The sequence below is a fragment of the Callithrix jacchus genome, chromosome 19, assembly GCF_049354715.1.
Source record: "Callithrix jacchus isolate 240 chromosome 19, calJac240_pri, whole genome shotgun sequence".
Taxonomy (NCBI): Eukaryota; Metazoa; Chordata; class Mammalia; order Primates; family Cebidae; genus Callithrix; species Callithrix jacchus.
The window spans coordinates 43764222-43792016 of NC_133520.1; the positions used below are offsets into that span (position 1 = coordinate 43764222).

At 40.0% G+C, this 27795-nt stretch overlaps 1 protein-coding gene across 8 annotated transcripts in view; it reads left to right on the forward strand.

Moving 5' to 3' along the window:
- Window positions 1–27795, forward strand: part of PLD5 (phospholipase D family member 5) — a 407569-nt gene that overhangs the window by 243516 nt on the left and 136258 nt on the right. For 7 of the 8 annotated variants that reach the window (XM_078357234.1, XM_054248286.2, XM_003735274.6 and 4 more), the window contains one exon: window positions 6657–6768. In XM_078357234.1, the coding sequence (XP_078213360.1) occupies window positions 6657–6768 (112 nt within the window). Of the gene's footprint in view, window positions 1–6656; window positions 6769–27795 lie in introns of those variants that run through there. The other variant, XM_035281095.2, reaches the window with a different exon arrangement.

The window sequence follows — 27795 nt, forward strand, 5'->3', positions numbered from 1 at the left end:
AATATTTTTAGAAATGTGTCTGGTTATATCGCTCAGGCTGGTCTCTAGCTCCTGGCCTCAAGTGATCTTCCTGCCTGGCCTGACCAAATGGTTGTGATTACAGGCACGAGCCAGTATGCCAGCTCTTTCCAGTTTTTTCATTGCAATTGACACTTCCCTATTTCACGAACCTAATTGCTCCTTCAGTCTCCAGTCCTGCCCTGTAACTATCGTTCTCCAATTTGCAGTCAGAGTTATCTTTTTTAGAACAGAAATGTGATTGTGTCCTTCACTGGGTAAAGTGCTTCAGAGGGTCCACATTGCTTTCCGGATGAGATCCAAACTCTTCAACATGCCTTACAAGGCCCCTGCTCATCTCTCCAGCCTCGTCTCCTGCCTGTGTCTGGACTCTGCTGTAGGTCTCCACCCGGAACATTCTTTCTTCCCTCCTTTTCTTGGGAGAACTTTCCCTGAGGCCTTGTGCTGGGTTATGAATGCCCTGCTGTGTTTTTCCCTAGATCTGCACTTCCTCCACCCTGGAATCTGGAACATTGGCCTGTATTTGCTTATCTGTCACCTACATGTTCTCCTTGACTCACTCTAGTACTTGCAGGTCGTTGACAGAGAGGAAGCAACCGGTAAATGTGTTGAATGAATTTGCCTAAAAGTCACTTCTCTCTGTCCTAGAAGCATTTGAGAATGAAGGTTGGCAGATATATAAGGAAATAACATTCCTTAATGCTTAATATCTGTGGCAAACTTTGTATGTCCTACAAACTAAAAGTTCAGTGAGGTATAAGTAAATAAGTAAATATAAGGAAAGTAAGTAAATAAATGTCAATCTTATAGTAAATTTAACTAATTGATTAAACAAACTTATGAACTGAGTCCAAAAGAGATTCATATATATATGAATATGAACAGATATATCATGTGGTCTTGCCTCTTAGGTCATCCATTAAAAAAAAAAACAAGGTTAGTATATTGTTTCAAAAGAATGCTATGACTTAAATTGTAAATCTTATTTTCTAATGACTACAGCATCAAATGTTTAATATGTTCAATTGGTTATATTTCCTTTTTAATTTTGATTTAAACTTTATATGCACATATACATACATACACACAGACACACACACACACACACACACGTATGTATAAGTAGGATAATGGTATATCTAAGATATACTCTTCTGCAGTTTGGTGCTTATGTTTCTCTGGGGTAGATTTCTAGCTGTAGGATTCCTGGGTGGAAGAAAGCCAGTATGTCAAAGTATCACTTTCCCAAATCGCTGGCAAGAGGAAGTGTTGACACTCTTAACTGTTTTTCAGTCTGTGAGTAGAAAGAGATCTGTTTACTGGCTGCTTTCAGCTTCCTTGGTCACATAGAATACCTCCCTGTGTCCACTGGCCGCAGAGGCTTGCTTTTCTTAGTCAGTGCCTGTTCTCATACTTTGCCTGCGTTTGGTTGGGCTTTGGGCCTTTTCTTATTTTTCTCTGATAGAAACAGTCCCACTGTGTTGCCCAGGCTGGCCTCAAACTCCTGGCCTCAAGTGATCCTCCCACATGGCCTTCCAAAGCACTGGGGTTAGAGGTGTGAGCACTGCACCTGGCAAATTGTTCATACATTTTTGTAGAGTACAGCTATTATCCCTTCATCTCTCATTTGCATAGCAAATATTTATTCCAAATCTGTTTTTTTTTTTTTTCATTAACTTTGTAGTATCTTTTACAGTATAATTTATTTAAAAATTTTATAATTCTGGCCGGGTGCGGTGGCTCAAGCCTGTAATCCCAGCACTTTGGGAGGCCGAGGCGGGTGGATCACGAGGTCAAGAGATGGAGACCATCCTGGTTAACATGGTGAAACCCCGTCTCTACTAAAAATACAAAAAATTAGCTGGGCATGGTGGCCCGTGCCTGTAATCCCGGCTACTCAGAAGGCTGAACCCAGGAGGCGGAGGTTGCGGTGAGCCAAGATCGCACCATTGCACTCCAGCCTGGGTAACAAGAGCAAAACTTCATCTCAAAAAAAAAAAAAAAAAATTAGAATTCTATATGTCTATATTCTCTTTGATTACTTTTACATAGCTAGCTTGTATATTCATCTCCTGTGGCTCCTGTAACAAATTACTATAGACTTTTTGGTGTAAGAAACAGAAATGTATTTTCTTACAGTCCTGGCGGTAGGAAGTCTGAAACCAGTTTTTCTGGATCCAAACCAAGACGTCATAGGGTGATGCTCCCTCCAGAGGCTCTAGAAGCTGCCAGCATTCCTTGTCTCTCCCAGCTTCTGGTGGTTTCTGGCACCCCTTGGCTTGCTGCTACACCTTCCAGCCTTCAGGGCCAGCATCTTCCCATCTCTTCCTGCTCCATCGTCCCAGTGCCTTTTCCTCCAGTTGTGTCCAATCCCTTCTGCCCATCTCTTACAGTATACTTGTGATTGTATTTAGGATTATCCTCAGATAATCAAGGATAATCCCCCATTATTAAATAAGAGCCTTAATTTAATAATATCTGCAAAGACCCTATTTCCAAATAAGAAAACATTGACAGATTCTGGAGATTCAGACCCATGATCTTTGGGGAGCTATTATTTAGCCTAATAACAGCTGGATTAAGGTTTCCGCATCCCAAGACAGTACATGTAATTGCCTGGAATTTTTTTTTGAAAGTATTAGTGTGTACTAATTCTGACTGGGAACACATTTTTATTTGTAATATAATATAGGGGTCCCTTTATATGTGCCAGATTAAACCTTTTTAACTTTTCCAAACTGAATTAAAATAGTATCTTTTTATTGATAAAAACCCTGCATCTGTTAACAATAACAAAGACTTGGAACCAACCCAAATACCCATCAATGATAGACTGGACAAAGAAAATGTGGCACATACACAGCATGGAATACTATGCAGCCATAAAAAAGAATGAGCTCATGTCCTTTGCAGGGACATGGATGAAGCTGGAAACCATCATTTCATCAAACTAACACAAGAACAGAAAACCAAACACCACATGTTCTCACTCATTAGTGGGAGTTGAACAATGAAAACACATGGACACAGGGAGGGGAACATCACACACTGGGGCCTTATCATGGCATGGGGGCAAAGGGGAGGAGAGCGTTAGGGCAAACGCCTAAAGCACGTGGGGCTTAAAAGCAAGATGACGGGTTGATAGGTGCGGTAAACCACCATGGCACATGTATCCCAGAACTTAAAGTAAAAATTAAAAAAAAAATATTGTGCACACCATTTCCGGGTCATTTATTAAGTTCCCTTATATATTTATACATTCCTATGCTGCCACCACATTAATATGATGAATATGTTTTAGTACTTTTTAAATAATACTGAAGGTGTTTATGGTTATACATTTCTCTTCCACACCTGATATTGGCTCCTTTCATGGTTTTGCTCTGAGGTACCCCCGTATTCATAGCTTTCTAGAGAAGGCATACCTTTACCTTTCTGCTTTGGTGTAAGGTAATCTAAGAGTGACTTTTAAATTTCCAAGTAGCTAAGATTTGTTTTGGACTCACAGAACATGTAAAATTACTGGCTGGGAGATAACAGGTTGAAAATGAGAGATTTAATAGAAATTCTACCTCAAACCTAAGTACAGAAATTCTACCCAAGTCCAAGATCATTACAGTGAGCACTATAATTAAGAATTGTAGCATTCCTTGGTGTAAGTAATCAGCATATACTAAAAGTAAAAATACGCTTTATGTAATGACCGTCTGCCAGTATCTGTGGATTTTGGAATTTCTATTTTCATTCATGTGTGAGAGTTCTGGTTGTCTTTAAGTCCCACAAAAATAACACAGTGGAGATCAATTTAAGGCCCAGAGCCAGAAATACAGATGAGTTAGATGATCTCTTGAATGCGTAATCGGTGCCAAATATATTCTGTTAACTAAGAGGAAAAATAAATGAATTTGCCAAAAAATACTGGCCCACCAACCACAGGGCCTCACAAAACACAGAGTGTTTGTATGAAAGGGAAAAATGCAAACAACTTACATGACTATGTGATGACCACGATCTAGGTTCTAGAAATCTGGGCCATGCAGACATCCCCAAACCTTCAATGGGGTAAGAGTAGAGTGGACTCCTTGGAGAAGTGCCAGAGCTGACAGGGAAGCATTGTTGGTGTTAGCTCTGTCTGCAGAAGAACCACAAAGCCCCTTGATGTGGAATTTTCCTCATATCATGTACCTGAACCTCTCACCATCCAAGCCCATACCTCAACACAGTAAATTTAAAATTTACACAGACACTGAAATCAGCCCCAATTTTTGTTTCTTTCCTGTCCTTCTCTGTCTCTTTCTCTCACGCTCCCTCTCCCCTCCTGCCTCTTTTTTCTATTTTAATTTTTGGTGGCTGGGTCTAGCTGTGTCCCTCAGGCTGGAGTGAAGTGGCACAATCATGGCTTACTGCATCCTCAGACTCCCAGGCTCAAGACAGCCTCATCCTCCTGAGCAGCAGGGACTGCAGGCGTGCACAAGCATGCCTGGCTATTGTTTTCTTCACCTTTTTGTAGAGACAGGGTCTCGCTGTATTGCCCAAGCTGGTCTCAAACTCCTGGGCTCAAGCGATTCTTCTACCTTGGCCTCCCAAAGCACTGGGATTACAAGGATGAGCTTGGCCTCTGCCTCTTTTTCAAATAAGGAGTCAGTAACTGATGCACTCACCGTATCATGCCAGAACACCTGGTTTGTGGTGAGGCTTCCTCCGTTTTGGACTACAGAGTAATCGCTTTTGATGCACTCTACTTTGAGCAACTTTTATTTCTAAAAAAACTTGCAGTGTATCCTCCAGCACCCTAAGGTTACAGAACAATGACTATGCCAGCCAGCTCCTGTGCCATATACTCCTGCCTGCTGTCAGCTGTCATGCAGCACGGGCACACCAGCTTCTTCCTCCTAACACCCCAAAGCTTCAGGGCCTTCATCATCTTCAGCTTCTCTCTTTTTTTCTTTTCTTTATTTTTATTTTTTTGAGATGGAGTCTCACTCTGTGGCCCAGGATGTGGTGCGGTGGCATGAACCCGGCTCACTGTAACCTCCGCCTCCTGAGTTCCAGTGATTCTCCTGCCTCAGCCTCCTGAGTAGCTGAGATTACAGGCTCCCACCACCATCCCCAGCTAATTTTTGTATTTTTAGTAGAGATGGGGTTTCCCCATGTTGACCAGGCTGGTGATCTCAAACTCCTGACCCCAAGTGATCTGCCTGTCTCGGCCTCCCAAAGTGCTGGATTACAGGCGTATGCCACCACGCCCAGCCAGCGTCTCTCTTTTCTAAGGCTGGATTGCAGTAATCACCACTCTGCCTCCACATTTCTACCATTCTCTCTTCCCAGTCACCAAACCCATTCCATATCATTATCCACAGTCCATTCTTACCACAGTAAGATAAGACCTTGCCGCTTTGGGGCCATTAACACCAAAGCCTTCTTCTCTGCTTAGCTCCTGAAGGCATTTGAGTTTGTGACCCAACAGCAGAAAAACTAAAAAAATCAATGCAAAGAGACCATTTTTATTTTATGATAAGGAGATGAGGGTCTATAAAAACATACAAAGGATGATAAATAGGATAATGGTGCAATCCAGTGACCTGAGACAGTGAAGTGACTGTGGACCTACTGTTACTCAGTCTGCCTGAGATTGAAACGTTTTCTAAAAATTACATGCTTTTGAAAATCTTATAAAGAACATTTTTATTTATTTGTTTGTTTGTTTGTTGAGATGGAGTCTCGCTCTGTTGCCCAGGCGGGCGTGCTCTGGTGCAATCTTGGCTCACTGTAACCTCTGCCTCCCAGGTTCAAGCAATTCTCCCGCCTCAGCCTCCTGAGTAGCTAGGACTACAAGTGCACACCACCATGCCCAGCTAATTTTTATATTTTTAGTAGAGACAGGGATTCACCAGGTTGGCCAGACTGGACTAGTTTCAGACTTGGCTTCAAATGATCCACCCGTCTCAGCCTCCCAGAGTGCTGGGATTACAGGCGTGAACCACCATGCTTGGCTGGAAAACTTTTATTTTGTTTTTTATTTCAGTTATTTTTAGGCAGAACATTTGTTGAATTCATTAAAATACATTTAAACAACATGAATTCAGGTAAACCATTAATGATTAACCATAATTTCCCTCATAACAGCTAATGCTTAAAGAATGCTTACTTACTATTAATTCCTTTAATCTCACAAAAACCTTTTGAAGTAAATATTAATATTATCTGCATTTTGCAGAGGAAGAAACTGGAGATTAGTAAGATTAAGAAGCAGCTTGTAAATTGGAAACGCAGCTGGAATCCAGGTCTCTCTGGGCCAAAACACAACTGCTTAATCTTCTTTGCTACTTCATGTGTAGATAACACAGACTCAAAAAGCAGAAAAAGGGTAGATCTGCGTTGTAGCACTGGAATTATTACTGTGATAATTGTTTAACTGCACAATACTCAAAAAAACAGTGCAATCTGTGTTCATGCTACTACTCTATTGATACAAACTCTTTTGAAAGAATTCCGTAAATCTGTGAATATCAGTTATCGAAATGCTTGCCTTTTAACATTTGAATGAATAGATTAATTTTAATGAGTTTATTTTTACCTGTCTAAATGGGTAAACACTTAGGTTTTCTGACTTTCTTTTTTCTGAATATTTTTTCCAGGGTCAACGTCTTTTTGAAAAGTTGCTCCAACTGACTTCACAAAATATTGAAATCAAGCTAGTGAGTGATGTAACAGCTGATTCAAAGGTATTAGAAGCCTTGAAATTAAAGGGTAAGGCCAAGGTTGATATGCTACTCTACCACTGGGTGTTCTGTTAACATACCTTTAATTTCACTTAAAATAATATATTATTTCTTTATAACCAGTACATTTCGCTTAGTACATAGTATATTTACATCTCCTTTAGAAAATAGCTCAATTAAAGTTTTTAAGTGGAGGAACTAACTAATCAATATAGTGGAATTTTTAAAATACTGTTGCATATTAGGGTAAGCAAAATAATCTATTGGCCAATAAATGATGATTAACTAGAAAGAAGAATCTTTCCCTTTCTGAGCACTTCAATGGTGTGATTACAGAGAATAACCACTTTTCATCAGGATAGACACTGGATTTCTACTTTTGTCTTGCCTGCCAAATGAAAATCCTTTTCATGCTATATCTTTAAAAAATAATATAGTCAGGTCCTGGAGTCTATGAATCATTGCCTGATTCATGACTTTTAAGACAATTCCACAGGTGAACAGCATTTATATAGCCACTTTGCATTTTTTCTCACAATCTCATGAAGACTAAAAATAATTCCAAAATAACTTTGTTTATTTTGCTGTAATCTTCTGTAACTGAATTAAGCTCTCACATCTAAATAGTTTTTACTGATTTGTAAAAATTGTTACCTCGAGTTTATTATCCAAACTGCTGAACTGTCAGCCTCTAAAAGAAAAGGCATGTTTGAGCCAGTGAACGTGTTCAAGCTGCTGGGTGTCCCTAAAAGAGGACAGGGCACTGACCTCAGTGAGTCATTCGTGTCCCACCTCTCACGTTTGTGCTGTTTAAACATATTGTGCATTTTTTGCTTGTCATCTTCTCCACATTTTTAAGTGACAATACCTTCTAAAACTGGAACAGACTAGGGATCAGTAAGTGAGCCCCAGTGGCCTTTCCTCCTGAAGAAGAATTGGAAGTCATAAAGCATATTGAAAGTCATAAACATATGAAAGACATAGCTTGGCCATGCACATACACCTATCACCTATCACCATAAACATGTTTTCTATGCACAGGAAGACAAAACACGAGATACTCATATGTTTGAAAAGCAATGCTATGCTGCTTGGGTGCAGCAGAACGTCTTTGAAAGTGCCTAGTTCAGTGGATTGACAGATACAATCAATGTGGGTTAGAAATGTATTCTTACTTTTCCTATTTTTTTTTTTAAATGTGAAATTGAGTTTTCACTATCTGTTAATTTGTTGGATAACACTTTGGACTTTTAGGAATTGTTTACTTTTGGTTAACTGAGAGTCCTGTATTTGCAGATGATTCTCCTTATGGAGTTTACTAGCATGTCCTTGGGTTTGATTATCCCGACAGGATAAAAAGCTGATGATTTAGGAAGAGAAGGAGGGAGCCTAAGAGTGCTGTTACTTCTTGACTGTACATCTGCAGCTCTCTTTCTTGCAATAGCTGATGCTAAATCTTGTAAACTCAACCAAGAGTTAAAACTTGGGGATGTTAGGAGGCCTAACAGATTTTGTTAGGGGTTGCTGAGAATTTGGTGCTGTAAACAGCAAATAGCTATTGAAAAATGTATGCATAAAGGCCTGGTTTACATTTCTATTGTGAACTATAAATTAAAATCTCATTATAATAATTGCATCTCACAGAAAATGAAGTGTTTGAATTTCCAAGCATATGTAGATACTGCTACAACTTAGGTTCTGTTGATATATGAGAAGTCTTACCAAAATGCAAAAACAAATGATTTTCTTTCATAGTGGTAGAGCAATAAACAGGATTCTAATTTCTTATAGCTTTTTTCTAGGTAGCGATAGTAGTCCTGTCTGGCTTTTAGTGATGCACGTGACGTGTGGTGTACACAGACCATGTATAAATCCTTAGAATACCATTATTGTATTTCTCTATTCTCATCTTTTGGTAGAGATGTTAAATGATAACAGTGCATTTTAGAAATAATTTTTATGAGACTATTTTAATTCTGTGATTGAATATCTTGCTTAACAGTTACTTTTTTTTTTGAGACAGAGTTTCGCTCTTGTTACCCAGGCTGGAGTGCAATGGCGCGATCTCGGCTCACCGCATCCTCTGCCTCCTGGATTCAGGCAATTCTCCTGCCTCAGCCTCCTAAGTAGCTGGAATTACAGGCATGCGCCACCGTGCCCAGCTAATTTTTTGTATTTTTAGTAGAGATGGGGTTTCACTATGTTGACGAGGGTGGTCTCGATCTCTTGACCTCGTGATCCACCCGCCTCGGCCTCCCAAAGTGCTGGAATTACAGGCGTGAGCCACCGCGCCTGGCACTATCTTTTATTTTTTTAGAGAGGAATTGTAGTCTTTTAGCAAAATTCTAGGAAGTTTTGTCCAGAAATATCCCATAAAAAATAGGTAAATATAAAATGAGCCATGAGCAATTTCAGCTGCAAGAGTTACTGAATACAGAAACTAATCAAATAAATTGTGAAAAGGAATAAAAATGGCGCTTCCCAGTAAATGCAAAGATTTAGTGCAGCTGTACATAGGCCTGGAAAGGGCCAGGCAAGCTGGAGAAGTGAGGCAACTGGCCTGAAGCCCCAAAGCCCCTCAGGGATGGATGGTGTGCAGGTCATTCCTGCTCCTTTTGCTTCCTACGCTTGGCATCTCCCCTCCTTGACTCAGAAGTTGGAAAGATAAACCATCACTCCAGGGTCTCAAACTGTGGCTTGGAGGTGAGATGCTTTTGAACCCTAGCCCTCAGGAAGTCCTTGCACCCAGGGAGGGATTTAATTTTATACAAGGGTCCCTGTAAATTCAAAATGGGTTTTGTAGTTGGGTTTCCTAATTTCACCTCCTAACCATCTCTACCTGTATCCCTCATAAACATCTCAAATGCAACACGTTGACTTAGCTCACGTGCTTTCTTTCCCTTCCTGCATCAATACAGCATCTCTGTCTATACCTACGTTTCCATCTGCTCAGTCACTCGTGTTGGAAACTGAACACACTCTCATTCATCACATCTAATGAGCCACAGTCTCTAGAATCTACCCCTTCAGTCTTTCTAGATGTCGCATTTCCTCCTCACCTGCCTGCCCTATTTCAGGTCCGTTAATACTTTGCTCAAGCCTTTGTCACCTTTCCTCTTTCACCATCTGATCTTCCGCACAGCTACCAAAGAGATCTTCCATCACGTGGTTATTATCAACTTACATGCTCACCTAAATTGCATGCAGGTGTGAGGATGCCTGAGGAATATCATACCTGCAATAAAAGGCACAAGTATTAAATATACAGCTCAGCGAATTTTAGAGTGAACACATCCGCATAACACCTTCACAGATCAAGATGTAGAACACTGCAGGCATCTCAGCCTTCTCAATCCCCTTTGCCATCAATGCCGTCTGCAGAGGGAACCCCTATTTTGACCACTACCGTAGATAACCTTTATCTTTCTTTGAACTTTATATAAATAGAATCACAGAATTCTATGTCCGGATACCTTGTCTCAGTTATAGGTCTATAAGGCCAATACATGTTGGATATAGCAGTGATTTGTTTTACATTGTTGTGTAGTATTCCATTGTATGAATATAATGCAGTGGATCAGTTCTACTGATAAGAGATGTTTGAGTTTTTCCTAGTTTGAGGTTACTATATATAATGCTGCTATGAGCATTCTTGTACTTGTCTTTCAGATGCCTACACACATACATTTCTGTTGAGTATGTACTTAGGACTGAGATTGCTGATATAATAGGCTAGATATATGTTCAGTTTCAATAGATATTGCCAATCAGTTTTCTAAGTGGTTGTACCAACTTACACTCTCACAAGCAATATGTTAATGTTCTGTTTGCTCCACATCATTGCAAAACTTGGCATTCTTTGTTCTTTTGATTTTAGCCATTCTGGTGGATATGTATCATGTTGTGTCCTTAATTTTCATTTCTCTGATGGCTAATCCTACTAAGCATCTTCTCAGATGTTTATTGACCATTTCTGTATTCTCTTAGAGAAGATGCCTGTGCAAGTATTTTGCCCAGTGTTATTGTTGTTTGTTTTTGTTAGCCCATTTTTATTATTAGGCTAGATTTGAATCCTTTTTTGGATATATGTATTTCAATGCCTTCCTCCATTTGAGGCTTGTTTTTTCACTCTTCTGCTGATGTCTTTACATAAATGGAAATTGTTCATTTTAATGAAAACTGATTAAATAATGACCCCTTTGTTGTTGATGCTTTCTGCATCCTGTATGGAAAATATTTGTCCTTACACAGTCATGGAGATGTTCTTGCTGCTTCCGTTCTAGATACTGTATTATTTTGCTGTTCAGGTCTAACTCTGTGTTGAGTTTGGAATTTGTTTTTACTTATGCTGTGAAGTAGCAGTAACGGTTACTTATGGTGTGAAGTAGCAGTAACGGTTAATTTTATACGTACGAAGAGTCGTTTGTTGTTACAACTTTCTTCACTGGCTGTTAGAGGCATCATTGTTAAAAATCGGGTGACTACGTTTTAGTTCTGCCTTTGAATTCTTCACTGTGTTTTCTTAGTCTACTTATTTATCCTAGGACAAATGTCGTACTGTTGCCTTTATGTGCTACACATGGTGTAACTTTCATCTTTGTTTTTCACTTTTAGAACTGCCTTAGTTATTCTTGGACCTTCAGGTTTTGAAACAAATTTTAGAATAGCCTTATTGTAAAATTTATAAAATTGTGTTAGACTTACAGTGACTCTGTAGATAAACTTTGTGAAAATTGGCATTCACAATGCTGAATCTTTTACTTCATGCCTATAGCATAGCTACCATATTTCTTCTATGACATAAATTTCTAAATTATTTTTCTGTTCAAAAAGTTTTCTGATTTCTACAAAGTCTACTTTGTGCCGTGGCCTATTTAGAAATGTAATCCTTAATTTTAAAACATTTGGAAATTGTTCTTTCGTTATTTTCATTATGTATATTCATAGAATATACTTGGTCTGATTACAGTCATTTGAAACTTTTAGGAAGTTACTTTATAAATATTTATTTATTGAAATAAGTTTGTTTTATAACTATCAAGGCTTTCTATTGCTTTCATACAGCTTTTCATTTTTTGTTTTTGCATTTTGTCAACCCTTATAAGTCTTGACCTTAAAGAGAGTGAGTCTAAAAGCTGAAAGTAGAATACAAGTGAAATGGCTTCTCATTGTCTGATATGTGATCTTAATTGGTAGACTTCAGAAACAAGCTAAATGAGATGTGAGATTGTCATCGACGTCCTCTGCTTTCTTCAAATCCACTTTCAAGCAGGATGTGCCATTTACTGCCACCACTTGGCTTACTAGGAGTAATCGTGACAATTCTTTTAAGTCCCATTCTTTCCGCTCATTCTTCCCAGCAAATGCCTTTGATAACCTACTTCTCACCAAACTTGATCCTAGTAATAGCAAAGCCATGTTACTGAATTTTTATATTATTAACAAATTTTTTGTTCTGGTTGTATAGTTCAGTCCTAAGCAAAATACTATCCCTCAAGGATACCACTGTATTTTTAATTCTTTTATGTTATAGTTATTGTTGCAATTAAATGAAAATTAAGAATTATTTGTCTACCAAAACCAGAAAATTAATTGTACTTTCAATTATATGACTACAATATTTGCTAGGCCTCTGTAGCCTAGCAGAAAATTAAAACTAAAGTCAGAAAATGTAAATTTTCTTTTGGAAAAAAAAAAGCAGGCTTTTATTGGTTCATGGTTGAATGATAACATGAGGAGTGAAATAAATGTCATTAAAGATTTAGAATCAGTGACCTAGAAGTTAAGTCCACATTTTCTTTTTTTTTAAAGGCATTTGAAACATTTAGGATCTGAAATCTTCCTTTTCAGTCTCATTCTTACTATTTGCTATAATTGACTTTTCAAGTATCTGAAAGCTAGTTGTGATTTCCCAAATACAACCTACTTTTTCAGGGCTGTGTTTCTCAAAATGCGCTTTTCCCTGTGCCTGAAATGCCCTTATTTATTTCCCTGGTCAATTTACAAGCTCTTTTCCATCCTTTTTTTGAGAGAGAGAGAGAGAGATTATGTCTTACTTGGTTGCCAAGGCTGTAGTACATTGGCACTATAATAGCTCACTGCAGCTTTGTCTCAAGTGATGCTCCCACCTCAGCCTCCCCAGGAGCTGGGACTACAGGCATGTGCCACCATGCCTGACCAAGTTCATTTTTAAGCCTTACCCATAGTATTTTCCTTTTTACCTTCATCTCTTTACCCTGGTTGGTCTTACCATCTACTTTTCCTCCATTCATTAATTTTTAATCCAACAATTATTCCCAGACTGTGTCTGTCATATGGCAACAAGATGGGCTTTAAAGATAGGAAGTTGATGAAGACATGAGCCTCCCCCTAACTTCAAAGAGTTCAGAGTTTGGTAGAGAAGTCCAGGTGATAAGTGAATTAAAGTGGTCAAGAAATTCCTGAAACATCTACACAGAGTTCACTGTTTCTGAATCCCTTTTTGCAATCGTGGTTAATGCCCATGCTTTCTATTCAGCATTGTTTCTGTACCACCAAGAGTGTCGATGGTGCTGTGTAGCTTTAGGAAACAGAATGCATTACTATTGTCTCTTTTTTTTCTAATCAGAATTCCATTCTGCTTGTTTTTGAAGTTTACCAGAAAATGTCAAAGCAAGATATTCAGACCATAACCAGATCTTGCAGTTTTTCCTCAAAGGATCCTTAAATAGTTTGTTGACTGAATATTAGGGAACTTCGAGAGCTCTGTCATGCCACCAGGAATAATGCAGTGACAACTTTGTCACAACTTGCCACCTGGTCTGTAGCAATCATAAGATGCATTGCAATATCAGAGACGTTAAACTGTGAAGACTAAATGTTTCAGAATCAATGACTTACAGTAATAAGCGTTATTTTAAAATATTTAGTAATAAACTAGAAGATTCAACTTAGACGTTTTTAACATTAATAAATTAAATTAAAATGGCCCTTCCTAATACCACACTGAGAGAGGTAGATTTTAAATCAAACCTTTTATAACAGGGCTTCTTTGTAATGAAGTGACCATACTCACTGCATAGAAATTTGGAGAAATCAGTCTGTGCTGCTTTTTAAACATGTGAGGGTCTTTAACAGACCCCCTGGATGGCTAGAGCATTCCGTGATAGGGAGTGTGCCTATCCAAAAACGTAAGTAAGCAAAAACTACTATATCACCTGAAACAGGAAGGAAGTTAGGCAAATCCGTTTTTATTTGCAATTTCTGTAGGAAAACAATACAATGAAACCTGAAATACACTGGAGAAGAGACAGTCTCCTGGGGTAGACAAGAAAGAGATCAGAAATCATATTCCTAGCTATGTAGTATGATGAATGGCAACCCAAATGGAAAAATAGGAGTTAGCCATGAGAGCTTGGTTCTAAAAGGAAGAGGGATGGCAAACATTCAGTGGTAAACGTAACAGGCATGAAAAGGCTCAGGTGATCATTCCTACGGACGTTATCTGCTAAGAGAGTGACATACAAATAACAAATTTCACTTATGGGCTAAACTCTGACAGTAGGTGCTGTTTAGTCTTTAAAAAAAATAAAATGTTTTAAATTGATTTTATCTAAAGAGTAAAAATCACATATATTTATCATATGCAACATGTTTTGAAATCTGTATACATTGTGGAATAGCTATATTGAGCTAATTAACATATGCATTATTTTATAGACTCATTTTTTGTGGTGAGAGCACTTAAAATCTACTTCCTTGGCAATTTCAAGAATACAGTCTTGTACATTGCTATTAACTATTGTCACAATGTTGTACAATAGATTGCTCCTTATTGCCAGTGATCAGTCCAGTTACACAACTACGGAAAGAAATTCATCCTAGAACTTGGGGACCTCCGTGCTGCACCCCTTTCTCCTGATGGTCCGGCACACTGGGCTTGGGGTGTCAGCACAGTCCTGCTCAGCTGGTGTTGCCAGCTTTCAGTCTGTTAGAATCAAACATGCATTTCCCTCCCACTCCCTTCTCTCCTGCACACAGACCTGCTAGTGATTAAACACAGAGCTTCGTCTCTGCCACCTTTGTATGTTTTGTGATAACTTTCAGGAGCTGATAACCAAACTTTTTTATAAGGTTTTGTTTTGTTTTGCCAGAACATTTGTGTGTCAAGAATTTTCTTTTCTTTTTGGCTTCTTCAGATATATAGTAGATAGATAGATAAATAGTAGGTAGGTAGATAGGTAGATGACAGATACATAGAAAGATATGGATAGATGATAGAAAGAAAGAAAAGAAAGGAAAAGAAATATAAAAAAGAAAGAGAAAGGAAAGAAAAGAGAAAAAGAATAAAAAGAAAAGGAAGAAAGGAAAGAAGGAGACATACATAGAGACAGTAGGTAGATAGGTGACAGATACATAGAAAGAAAGATATTACTAGATAGATGATAGTCTTAGTTCATTTGTGCTGCTCTAATAAAATAGCTGAGACTGGGCAATTTATAAAGAACATACATTTATTTTCTCACTGGGGTCTGGAAGTTTAAGATCAAAGCGCCAGCAGGTTCAGTGTCTGCTGAGAGCTGCTCTCTGCTTCCAAGATGATGCCTTGTTACTGCATCCACCAGAGGGAACAAACGCTGTGTCCTCACGTGGAGGATAAAATGAAAGGTCTAAAAAGAGTCTAAGCTTGTTCCTTTCAGCCCCCGCTACAAGACACCAATACATTCATGACTCAGTCACTTCCCAAAGACCCTCACCTCTTAATACCCAGCACAGTGGGGATTAAGTTTAAACAAATGAATCTTGGGGGACATTCAGATCAGATAGACAGAGAGATAAATCCATCTTCCGATTTTCTTCCAATGAGATTTTAAAATTAAATTTCTAGATTTCCCTATCCTTTTATCCACATTGTTTCCTTTCTGTTAGTGTTTGTAAAGGCAACACAAAACATGCCATTGGAGTGGACTCGGGCACAGTGACCGGGCTCAGGCCTCTACATCCCCTCATCTGCTGCCTTGGTGACTAAAGTCATGTATTTGCTGGGTGACTGTCTCAGACACCCAGTGTAAAAGTGACCCCAACTTGCCCTTATTAGCACTATAAGGCAAGTAAGCTAGCTAATTAGACAGAGCCTTACCCATGTTAGTGAATACCCACTAGCCACAGGGACCTAATGAGCCCTGGCTGGGCACCTTCAGGTCACTTGGATTACAATCCCACAAAGCATTGAACGAATGGTAGACATTTGATTGGCCTTTAGTTGTGACTAAATTTTATTCATGAAAGTGAGAATTTTAATTGAAATAAGATTAAAGCTCTTCCACTCTTGTTAATAACATCATATTTTTAAATTATTGAGTTCTGGTGTTCTTTTAGCTACGTTATTTTAAAAGGGACAGGGAGATGCTGGATTCTTTCTGTGGAATTGTAAATGTGATCTTTGCCATGGCTTATTTAAATTCGAGAAAGTTGTACTCATTCATCATTGATAAACCATATTTTTATTTTAACATTCATGGATTAGGCTTAACAAAATATTTGAAAGGGAAAATATATTCCTAAATCTGAGCACAGGAGCATGCGTAAATTTTTAAGTTAATACAAGCTGCCCCAGTTTCCAACTTCTGCATTTTACAAGGTTATTTTTGAATGGTGTACTCCAAATCAGTGGAGGATTGCTTATTGAGGCTTTTTTTTAGCTTATGCGTTACTGCTCTATAATTATTCCAAAACCTAACTCTACAAATATGCCCATATGTGCTAATTTAATATGAACCTTACTAAGTATCATTTGGTAACTTCCCTCAACTTTCTATCATTCGAGCTTTCAATCTCCCTGTCTGAAAGGTTGCCATCGTTAAGGAAGCTGAACATTTCAGAGTATTTTGTTGTTCAAGTGAGGGATGGCTCTCATGATTATCGTGAATGTGGACTCCGCTGGACAGAGGGCTTATGAAGCTGCTTTGTATTGGGCCCACGCTGATAATGGCCCAGATGGAAGTCAGGGTGCCCTGACTATCACCCAGGCATGCTTTGCCAATGTGTGCTTTCATTTCACACCTTCTCAAAGTGAATGCCACTTGGGCTAACGCTTGAGTGCTTGAAGGCTGCTGCTGTCAAAACTTACTGCAAGGGCTCCTGTCTTCCACCTTTTTCTAGGACACCCCAAAATATCTGGCCACAAGGCAGGAACTTTCCATCCTATGCTTGTTTGGCCACTTATGCTTTTTAGTGATAATTAGCAGAGTAATTAGCATAATAATTAGGAACAGGTACTTCTGTATCCCAGGACTTGTGCTACAATTCTAAGCTTGTCGTTACTGTGTGATGTCACCATAGGCCAGCACTTCCTCTGAGCCTTAGTGTTTTTTTGTTTTGTTTTTTCAGTAAAATGAGGTTGATAACCTCCCTGAGAGCTATGAGAATTAAATTAGATAATGTATAAAAAGTGTCTGGGGCAGATGCCTACCTCATAATAAACTGATAATAAATGACATCCACGATAGCTGCTGCCTTAATTTACCCAAGTGTGTACTATTTGTGTGTGACCTGTCGGTGCCACTTAGTCCAGACTGGGTTTATTTTTGCTACTAAATTACAAACCTGGATCTGTGATTTTCTGATGAAAGAAAAACCCCGGTTTCAATCACACATAACAGATCGTCTTTGGGAGCACAGCTGGTTCGTTTGCCTGTATGGTTGTGCGCTAACTCTTGCTGGCTTCAGTTTGTACTGGAATTGTTCAGCTGCTGACACCAGTGACTCTCCCTCTGTGTTTTCAGTCTCCGTTCTAAGAGCTACAAGTTCTGCAATTCAATGTGTTTAAACTTTCGAAGGGTTCATCTGATACGTGTAATAGAGTTGTACCCGCCTAAACATAAAATCTAAACATTTGCTCCAAAACACAGAATTTTGTGCTACAAGGTTTATTTTTATCCCTGATAACATCAGAACCTTGGCAGAAATAGCATTTTCAAGGAAATAATATGCATATCCAACCTTGTGACAAGAGAGGAGAATTTTATCTAATTCATCTAGTTGATGAATTTCTATTCTAGAGAATGCTAGAGGGGAGGGTGTCCTTAAGAGCTGAAGAGGGGCTGGTGATTCACACTTGTAATCCCAGCACTTTAGGAGGCTGAGGTGGGAAGATCATTGAGCTCAGGAGTTCAGCACTTCAGTGAGCTGTGATCAGTGAGCTATGCACTCTAGCCAGGCGACAAAGTGAGACCCTGCCTCTTTAAAAAAAAAAAAAAAAAAAAGGGCTGGATGCAGTGGCTCATGCCTATAATCCCAGCACTTTGGGAGGCCAAAGCGGACAGATCACGAGGTCAGGAGTTCAAGACCAGTCCGACCAACATGGTAAAACCCTGTTTCTACTAAAAATACAAAAATTAGCCAGGCATGGTGGCACACGCCTGCAATCCCAGCTACTCAGGAGACTGAAGAAGGAGAATTACTTGAACCTGGGAGGCGGAGGTTGCAGTGAGCCAAGATCACACCAGGGCACTCCAGCCTGGGCAACAGAGTAAGACTCTGTCTCAAAAAAAAAAAAAAAAAAAAGAACTTACAATGAATAAAGGTATAAATATAAATAAAAGAATAAATAATAATATTTCAGAAAGCCCTTATAATTTCTAGGGATCCCGTGGTGAGCATTTTTAACAACTAGCTCTTCTGTTTTTTCAGTCCCAAACAGAAAAACTAGTTACTAAAAATGCTGATCATGGGATCCCCAGAATCATAATGGCTTTCAGAAGCCTCATCCCCACATCTGTGTTCACACATCCACCTTTATGTTCTCAAGGGTACTAGAGACTTTTTTTTCTTTGTTGTAGCGATAGTCTTGTTATGTTGCCCATGCTGGTCTCAAACCATCCTCCCACGTTGGCCTCCCCAAGTGCTGGGATTACAAGTGTCAGCCACCATGGCCTGCTAGAGACCTGTTTTCTTCTGACAGAGCAGATTCTGCCTTGCCTAGAATAGCCAGACAGAGAATGTTCATTATGCTCATTAGTGAGTGTATGCTTCTTATTTGAGTAAGATCTCTTATGCTCATTAATGAGTAAGATCATTACTCATTATGTTCATTAGTGAGTAAGATCTCTTACTTTTGTGACTCCGAGTCTCTGTTTTAGAAGTGGACCTCCCAATTGCACCTGCTTTTTAAATCAGTGTCATGAGACCTGGTGTGAGTTAAGATGCAAAGCTCTGTTTCTGCTGTTTCCAGCAGGCTGTTCAGCATGAACCTTGGCCGTAACCTATTATTTCTGCATCCTCTTCATTCCTATACCGTATTTATCTTTTATTTTCTAGCTCACTCCCTTCCATCCCTGTCTCATTCTTGGTGCTTCTACTAACTTCCTCCTCTGTCATCCACAGCAACAGGTGTTCCACATACTCACAGCTATACCCACATTCTAAGTCTCCTGACCAATGTCATTCCTCTTCATAAGATCATGCCTCTTACTTACTGAACATAACAAACACACAAAACCAGAGGTTATCAGCCTGGGTTGCTCCCATCACAGTGCTCCATGCCAGTACACTGTCCGTATCTACCTGCGTCTCCACCTCTTTTCCTTCAGCCTCAGAAGGACAGTATCTCCGAGTCTCTTTCCAAGGCTGACTCTTCCACCTGACACATCTGGTCCCACTTTCTGAGGAATGTCATTCAAGTTTTTTTTCTCTCTTAGTTTTACATTTACCCTTTGCTGTCTCCCTGCAACGTGCAAACACACTCAAGTCAATGAGGGAAAGGAAAAAGAACTCAGCAACAAGCATCCTAGATCCCCTCTGGCAGGTGCGCCTCACCCAACGCCCGCCCTGTCCTCCATGTTCAGGTTTAGACACCACTGTTCCCACCCCTGTGTCGTAAGGTTGACCGAAAGGACAGAGAGGCAGACCCAGGGTGAGGTTTAGCAAGTTCATTTCAACCTTCCAGGCTGGCTGCCTCACCACAGACAGTGAAGGCAGCAGCCTGGCTTACAGACTATACGGGTTATATGGGGGGGTCGCAGGTGGCTGGGTGCTATTCTAAGAAAAACCGCATCTTGGTTCTTAGGTGCTAACATTCTGCTTAATTGGGTCACCATCCTGGGTTCGAGAGCCGGGTGCGATGACCACATCCTGGAACCCAGGCCCTGCTTACAAGGCTTGAGGCTGTTTTTATCGTGAGCTCGGCTTAGCAGGGTAGAACAAGGAGGGGGTCTATGGACTTGCCTTGCTGTGTCAAGACTCGATAATTCAGAAAGAACAGAAAGTTATTTCTCACAATTCTGAAGGGTAAGATTTACAAGATCAAGGTGCTGGCATCTTGTGAGGACCTTCTTGCTGTACCATTTCATGGCAGATAGTGGAAGGGCAAAAGAGGACCAATCCTGTCTGTCAATTCCCTTTATAAGGCCATCTAATACCATTTAAAAGGGAGAAGTCCAATGGTTTAAATACCTCTTAAAGTCCCCACTTGTTAACACTATCACATTGGCCATTTACTTTTGTTGTTTTTTAGTTTTTTGAGACAGAGTCTTGCTCTGTCACCCAGGCTGGGGTGCAGTGGGGTGATCTCAGCTCATTGAACCCTCTGCCTCCAGGGTTCAAGTGATTCTCCTGCCTCAGCCTCCTGAGTAGCTGGGATTACAGGCTCACCTGGATAATTTTTTTATTTTTATTAGAGGTGGGGCTTCACCATGTTGGCCAGACTGGTCTGGAACTCCTGATTTTAGGTGATCCACCCACCTTGGCCTCCCAAAGTTCTGGGGTTACAGCTGTGACCCACTGCGCCTGGCTGGCCATTTAGTTTTAACACCTGAATATTGGAGGGAATGCCTTCAAACCACAGCAGAGGGAGTGTGGAGATATACAATTTTGTAGGCTTATCAAGAAAACTGATAAATTGTGGTTCCTCTTGAGGAAAGAGTACATGCCACCAACCTAAAAGGAAGAGGCTGAGGCACAAAATATAATGGAAAGAGTTTACCTGAGCCAAAGTGAGGACAGCTGCCCAGAAGACTTAGGCTGAACTAACCTTGGATATCATCTCCCTTTAGCCTTTGTTATAAGCACGTTTTTAAAGGCAAAAGTGGGTAAGAATGGGCTGATACAAGTTGTTTGTCAGGAATTCTCATTGGTTTGCAGAAGTAACATTGATCAGTGATTGGCTATATGTTTTTAAGCTATAGGATGTGTCCAGTGCGGCATTATTAGGTTAATGTACAGCTATTAATGGCAGTAGTAAGCGGTTTCAAGAGATGAATACAGAGCTCCGAGTGGGGAGTTACAACATGATTGCTGTCTCATTTCCATGCCCCCACGCCCCACTGGCCTGATCATTAAAAAGGACTTGCCTTCCTTAGGAAAAAGAGCTTTGCTTTCCTCAGTGCAAAGTAACTGTATAACAAAATGTAAGATAACTAGTAAATACAAAATAACTGCATAGTAGCCATATAGCTATGTGGAACAAAAGATAACAATGGTTCTGCTTGGTGTCTTAGCAAAAAAAAATAAAATAAAATAACAGTAGTTCAAAAATAGCTTTAATCATAGTTATACCAACTTGAAACAAAGCAGCAAGACCAGAGGTGCTACGAGTCATAGTGTACTTTGTGCCATTGGAAGGTCCTGGCCTCAGTGGAGACGAGACTCAGTTGGGATGAGATTCTTTTTCAGCCAGCCTTTTATTCTGCAGGCCTATTGCTTTCAGGTTGCCACAGCAGCTGCTCCAAGTTAGGTTCACAAAGATTATGTGCAAAGACATACACTGCAGCACGGTTTTTAGAATTAGAAAGAGTAAACAATGGCGCATACACATGTTGGAATACGAGTCACCTAAAAATCACGTTAAAGGAGAATAGCCACCGTAAACTAGAAGTAAAATCCCAAGCCCCCAGCCTGCTGGATGGATGGAGCCCCTCTTGACCAAGAGGACCCCAGAAAAACCTGAAAAACTGAGTTCCTGAGCATGACGAGCAAGGAGTCAGACACACTTCATGTCCTCTTAGAGGTCAGGCACAAGTGACCAGCATTAAGGTTAAAATAGAGATAGTTTAAGACTGACAGAACAGACTCTCTGTGACAATAAGATACAATATTATAAACAAGACCTAAGGCGATGCAAGGCAAGGGTGAAGTCACACCCTGTAAAACCGTAAAATCTCATTAAATTGGTTTTTGTATTAACCCACTCTAACGTGGCTTACATTCTAACCTGACTCTGCTACAGCCTCACATGACAGCAGACTCCCTTCTCTTAAGCATTCCATTCCACTGACTTCAAGATTTCAGACAAAGCTTAACTCTTTCAACCAGCTGCCAACTAAAGAATTCCTAAAACCCACCTATGACTCGTAAGCCTCCACTTCAAGGTGTCTCACTTTGATTTTTTTCCTGCGAACGCCACCGACAGGGGAAAAATGTTTAGATTATATTGCTAAGTGAAAATCGGTAGTCTACAAAACAGAAGCTACTGTGTTACTTCATTTTTATTCAAAGATAATCTTATGTGAAAACAGCTACTGTAGTGTGTTAATTAGGGTTACTTTTGAGTGATGAGACTCTGGCTGATTTTGGTGTTTCTCTCTCTCTCTCTCTCTCTCTCTCTCTCTCTCTCTCTCTCTCTCTCTCTCTGTGTGTGTGTGTGTGTGTGTGTGTGTGTGGTTTCTTTTCTATCCAAGTATAGAAGTATAGGTTGGGGGTCAAAAGCTCAGATTCTGGAGTGGGAATATATACTTGGCTTTGTCACTTGTGTGACCTCTGAGTTATGTATTTACTGGAGACAGGATCTGGCTCTGTTGCCCAGGCTGCAGTGCAGTTATACAGTCCTAGCCCACTGCAACTATGAACTCCTGGGTTCAACTGATCCTCCTTAGCCTCCCAAGTAGCTGGGACTATAGGAACATGCTATCACGCTTGGCCAAGTTTTTTTTTTTTTTTTTTTTTTTTGTGGAGATTGGGGTCTCACTATGATGCCCAGGCTAGTCTTGAATTCCTGGCCTCAAGTGATTCTCCTGAGTTAGTCTCCTGACTCAGTCTTTCAAAGCACCGGAATTACATTTCTGTGAGTTATTTAAGCCCTTGAAACTTCAGTCTCCTCATTTCTACAATGGACTAATAATAGTACATACTAAGAGGATTATTCTGAAAATTAATGAGATAATAAAGTATTTAACATAGTACCTGGCACATGATGGGTACTTTAAAACATTTTTCCAAAAAACATGAGCATATTTTATAAGGAGGGAAATGCTGTGAAGGAAGGAAGGAAGGGGCAGTGAGTTCACTTCATGAATGCTGCCTTAAGATGCAAACCCGTGGCGGGTCTGCCTGATGAGGGGCCACAATACTGGACGCACTAGCACCAGAACACTCTTCCTTGCTCCGTACTTGGGATATGCAGCCTAAACAACAAATTCCCATTCTCACCCGTATTCTCCCAGGGAAATTCCCTCATTTATATCCTAAAGGACTTCTCAGCTGAAAATACCAACTTACAAATACTGAATGAGAATGAGTTAAAAGTACCAATGGTTACTAAATCTTTCATGTCGTTCTGAGGAGGAAGTGTGCAGAGATAGGATTTAACTCATTCTGACAGGCTTGGGAATGGGTCTGTGCTTCCTCCAAGGAGCCCACGCCACTGCATCCCCACACGCTGTGCAGAACAGGCCGGTGCTTGATTCGAGGCGAGGCTGTTACAAAGAGGCTGATGAATGAATCTAATTATTCACAAAGCAATGCTGATGAGAAGGAAAATGCCAGCTTTTGAAAATGAAGTCTATGCTTCTGTGTTCCCTGAAGCAAATTTCCTCTAATTATGCCTAAGTAAAGATTGCTCATGCTTCAGTTTGGGAAGGCATTATTGAAAGAGTAGCACCTTTACTCTGGTTTGATGTTTACTTAAATGGAAATTATGGTTATCTTTTAAATTAACCTTCTCTAAAAGGCTCCTTTTTTTAACCCACAGAAGTCAATATTACAGTGGTTCAAGTCTGAAAAACTTGCAGGTTTTATACATTACTGGAAAAACAACAGCATGGTAATGCACGTGGCACACTGCTGAGGTTCCAGCATCATCAGTATTGACAAAACTTACTCATACGCTGAGGGGAGTTTTACATTAGTTTAAGGTTGTAAAAGAACTCAGTGACATTTTGGAAGTACTAAGTGGCTAATTAAGTCTCTGAGTTCAATTGGGATTTCTGAGTTCGGTATCCATCTTATTCTAATTTGGAAACTTAGGTGGAACTTGTTTTCTGATTGGTCGTTACTGAGTCTATGCTTAGAAAAAAAGGTCTTTGTCCAGGGCCACTCGTGTTTCAGAAGTTTATACGCATTCAGCAGACATTTGTTGACCACTTACTAAGGCATCATGAAAAGTTGAGGTCTTGACCCCTGAAATCTCAGAACAATGGTCAGCTATGCTGAATTTTTGACGGTGCATTCTGCAAAAGGAAGCAACACTCTCTTCCAACGCCTTACTTCCTAGGAGCTCTTGGAAATCACACATCCATCCTCTCAGTTGTCTCTAAACCCTTGCCTCTGCAGGAGACTTATTTGTATCCTCACTTGTTTAAAGCCAATACTTGGCTGGGTGAATGTGAATCTGTTTTTCCCAGCTCAAGTACCCAGTGAGTTTTTCCCAAGTATAAATTCCCATCAGTTTCTAATCTGCCTTATGTATTCGATAACTCAATTAGATGCTGCTTTGTCTTCTCTCCTGTTTGTCCCCATGTGTATCTCCTGTTCCCATGAACAGGGACTAAGTCTTCCTGGATCACCTCTCCCACATCATCAGTACTTTGGAGCACTTATGTGCCTGCTGGTGAAGCTCCTCTGCAAGAATCCATCATCGTATTTAACTGTAGGTTAGGTGGAGGCAAACGAAATGAATCCGCTAATTTCCCATGCTATCGCAAAGAATGACTTTTGCAAACACTTTCTATATCTCAAGATATTCCCTGCCTACCCATAGGCCAACACACTCTATCAGGTAATACATGCATGTATTTCATTAAATGGAAGGCATATTTATTCTGAATTGGCCGTGAGATCTGAAAAAGTTCCAGACAATTTGGGAGCCATAAGGAACAGAGAAAAATTGCTCTTATGCCTTCTAAATCATTATGATTAGGAAATGGGAATACCAGCTGCTATTCAAAACCATCGTGTTTTTGAGGAACTTATATATTAGTTTGACAATCTAAGAAGTACGTGCAAGGTGAAAAGAACTGATGTTACAATGTTTCCAATTAAAAAGCAGGAGCTCTATTGAATTTTCAGCAGAACAGTGTTAAATCACTCTGCTAGCTAGAGATGCCTCATACAGAGAAAGGAGCCCCAAGAGCTTTGGCTTTTGATTTCATGGGCAGCAGAGAGGCCTCCGTATACAGTAGAGCCATGTTGGACAGAATCTGGCCCAGGAAGAGTTTCCCAAACTCCTTGTTCCCCTTCTACTGTCCCTTCCACAGGGTCCTAAACTAGAAGCCACTGTGTCGCCTGAATTGAATTCCTGCCATGTACATTGAGCTACCGGTGCTCAATTACCATTTACTGGCTTGAGTTTCTAGACAAGAAGGAATTTCATCCCTTCTAAGCTGAGAATGTGCTCCTCTGATGATAAACATCTCTTCCTGAATTGTGTACACATCTTTCATTGCCCTCTGGTTCAGTTCTAAGCTCTTTTCAGTGAATGCCCTGTCTCTCCATAGCTGCAGTTATAACCCTCCTCATCTCATTTGCCCTTGAGAAGAAACTGAGAATGTCATATTCACCTCTGGCTTCTCCTTCCAGAAGGAGTTGTACGCACTCTAGGTCTACTCTTGACAGACCAGTTTGGCCGGACTCTCCTTCAACTGCCTTTTTCCACTGCAGACTCCCCCGCTTCTCCCTGTCAGCTCAGCCTTTACGCTCGCATAAGAGGCAGCAGGCCCTGGCATATGTGTTCAGTGCGTGCCAATCCCCCATTTGTGGCACAGCAAGCTGTCTGTTTGGCAGCCCCAGATGCCTCCTTTCCTCATTTTTACTGTTTTAGGACTCTGTTTAGTTCCTCAGATGAAATTGCCTGAGAAGCCATTTTGTCACATTTATGTCGATTCCTTGCTGGGAGGAAGGATAGGGAGAATGAGCTTTTCAGAGGCCAAGGACACACACACTCTCTAGTAATAAAAACCTGCCTGTGATCACCAGGAGGTGGGATACACAGTCAACTGTCAATGCTGTAACATTTCCAAATTAGAGGTAATAACATGCTTTACCAAAAGTTCTTTCGCTTACTAAGACATTCACCAAAAAACCCCACAAATCTCTGGTGTATTTGCAATATGATTACAGTTAATGACAGTTCCAACTAATAGGTGTTATTCTATATGCTTTATTTGTATTCTTATTTAACCCTCAGCCATCCCAAAAAGGTAGATGCTGTTATTTTCACTTTATGTATGAGGAAACTGAGACACAGAAAAGTGGAATCACGTATCTACAGTCCATGGTTAATGGGTGGTAAAAGATGTGTTGTGTTAATTCTTTTATTATTATTATTATACTTTTAAGTTCTGGGGTACATGTGTAGAACATGCAGGTTTCTTACACAGGGATACACATGCCATGGTGGTTTGCTGCATCCATCACCCTGTCATCTACTTTAGGTATTTCTTCTAATGCTGTCCCTCACTTATCGCCCTACACCCTGCTATCCCTCCCCTGGCCCCTCACCCCCTTACAGAGTGCCCCATGCATGTGATTTTAGTCAATATTATTGAATCTTTAGCAAAGACCTTAGAAAATGACAGAAACATCCACCCTCTTCTACTTAGCTTAGCAACTTTCAAATTACATTTAAAAATGCCTAAGATATCTGCGTATGGCTCTACTGTGTGTGCAGTGAAGCCATTTATAATACATATTTTGAAATTTGGTAGAGCATTGCTGTTTGCTCTCAGCAAGATGGGCTGGAGAATATGGGGCTGGCACTTTTCCTGGATTGCAGGCGCAGGTATGTATCGTGATGAAATAAGACAGACTCAGATTACAATTCTAGCTCTAGGACCTTGCGCGAGTTAATCATTCATCATTTAACTCATTAATTCTCTTAAAAAATGTGTATTGCATTCTTACAATGTGCCAGACACATGAGGTACTTATGGAAGTGACTTGATCTGATTTGGATTTTTAAATGATTTCACGTGGTTTCATTTGCATGTGGAGTTTGATTAAATGGTTTCATTTACATGTGGAGTTTGGATTAGAGGGACACTGAAATAGGGAATCTAGTTAGTGGGCTGTTCAGATATACCCAGGCAAGAGATAAATGTGGCTTGGACTAACAAAGGTAAAAAGAAATAAATATGTTCAAAATACGTTTTGAGGATAGACCTGGCAGAACTTGATTATGTCTTATCTGTGGGGATGGGGCTAAGGGAGAGAGACAAATCAAGGATGACTCCTCAGGGTTTTGGTCTGACAAATGATTAGAAGGTGTTAGCGTTTACTGAGATAAGAAAGCTAATAGAAATGAAAAATATCTTACGTATGATATTAATCAAAAGAAAATTGATACAGTTACACCAACAAACAAAAAACTATTTAACAAACAAAGTAGGCTTTCATGCAAGAAGACTTTCCAGATATGGCCATTTTGTAATTATTAGAAAGTCAATGTAATAGATATAACTATCCTATCTTTGAAGTCGATCTAAAAATAGTCCTCAACTATAAAAACCAAAATTGACAGAACTAAAAGGAGATAAATTTATAATCCTAGGTTAGAGACTTCAATGCAGCTGTCTCAGTTGTGTTCAAATGTTACAGAAGTACCAGGTGATCCCTACGTAAGCCTAGGAAGCAGTCGTGGTGTCACTGTGGGAGATCTGAACAGTTCGTAAATGGATACTGCGTAACACAATCAGAGCACTACCACCAACAGATTCAGAATGTACATTCTTTTCAAGTGGAATGAAGGTTTTGTGTAAGTAGACTATATGGGAAGCCATCAAGCAAACCTCAACATATTTTAGAGGATTTAAATCATGCAGAGTATGTTTTCTGTCTTTAGTAACATTAAGCTAGAAATGCAATAACA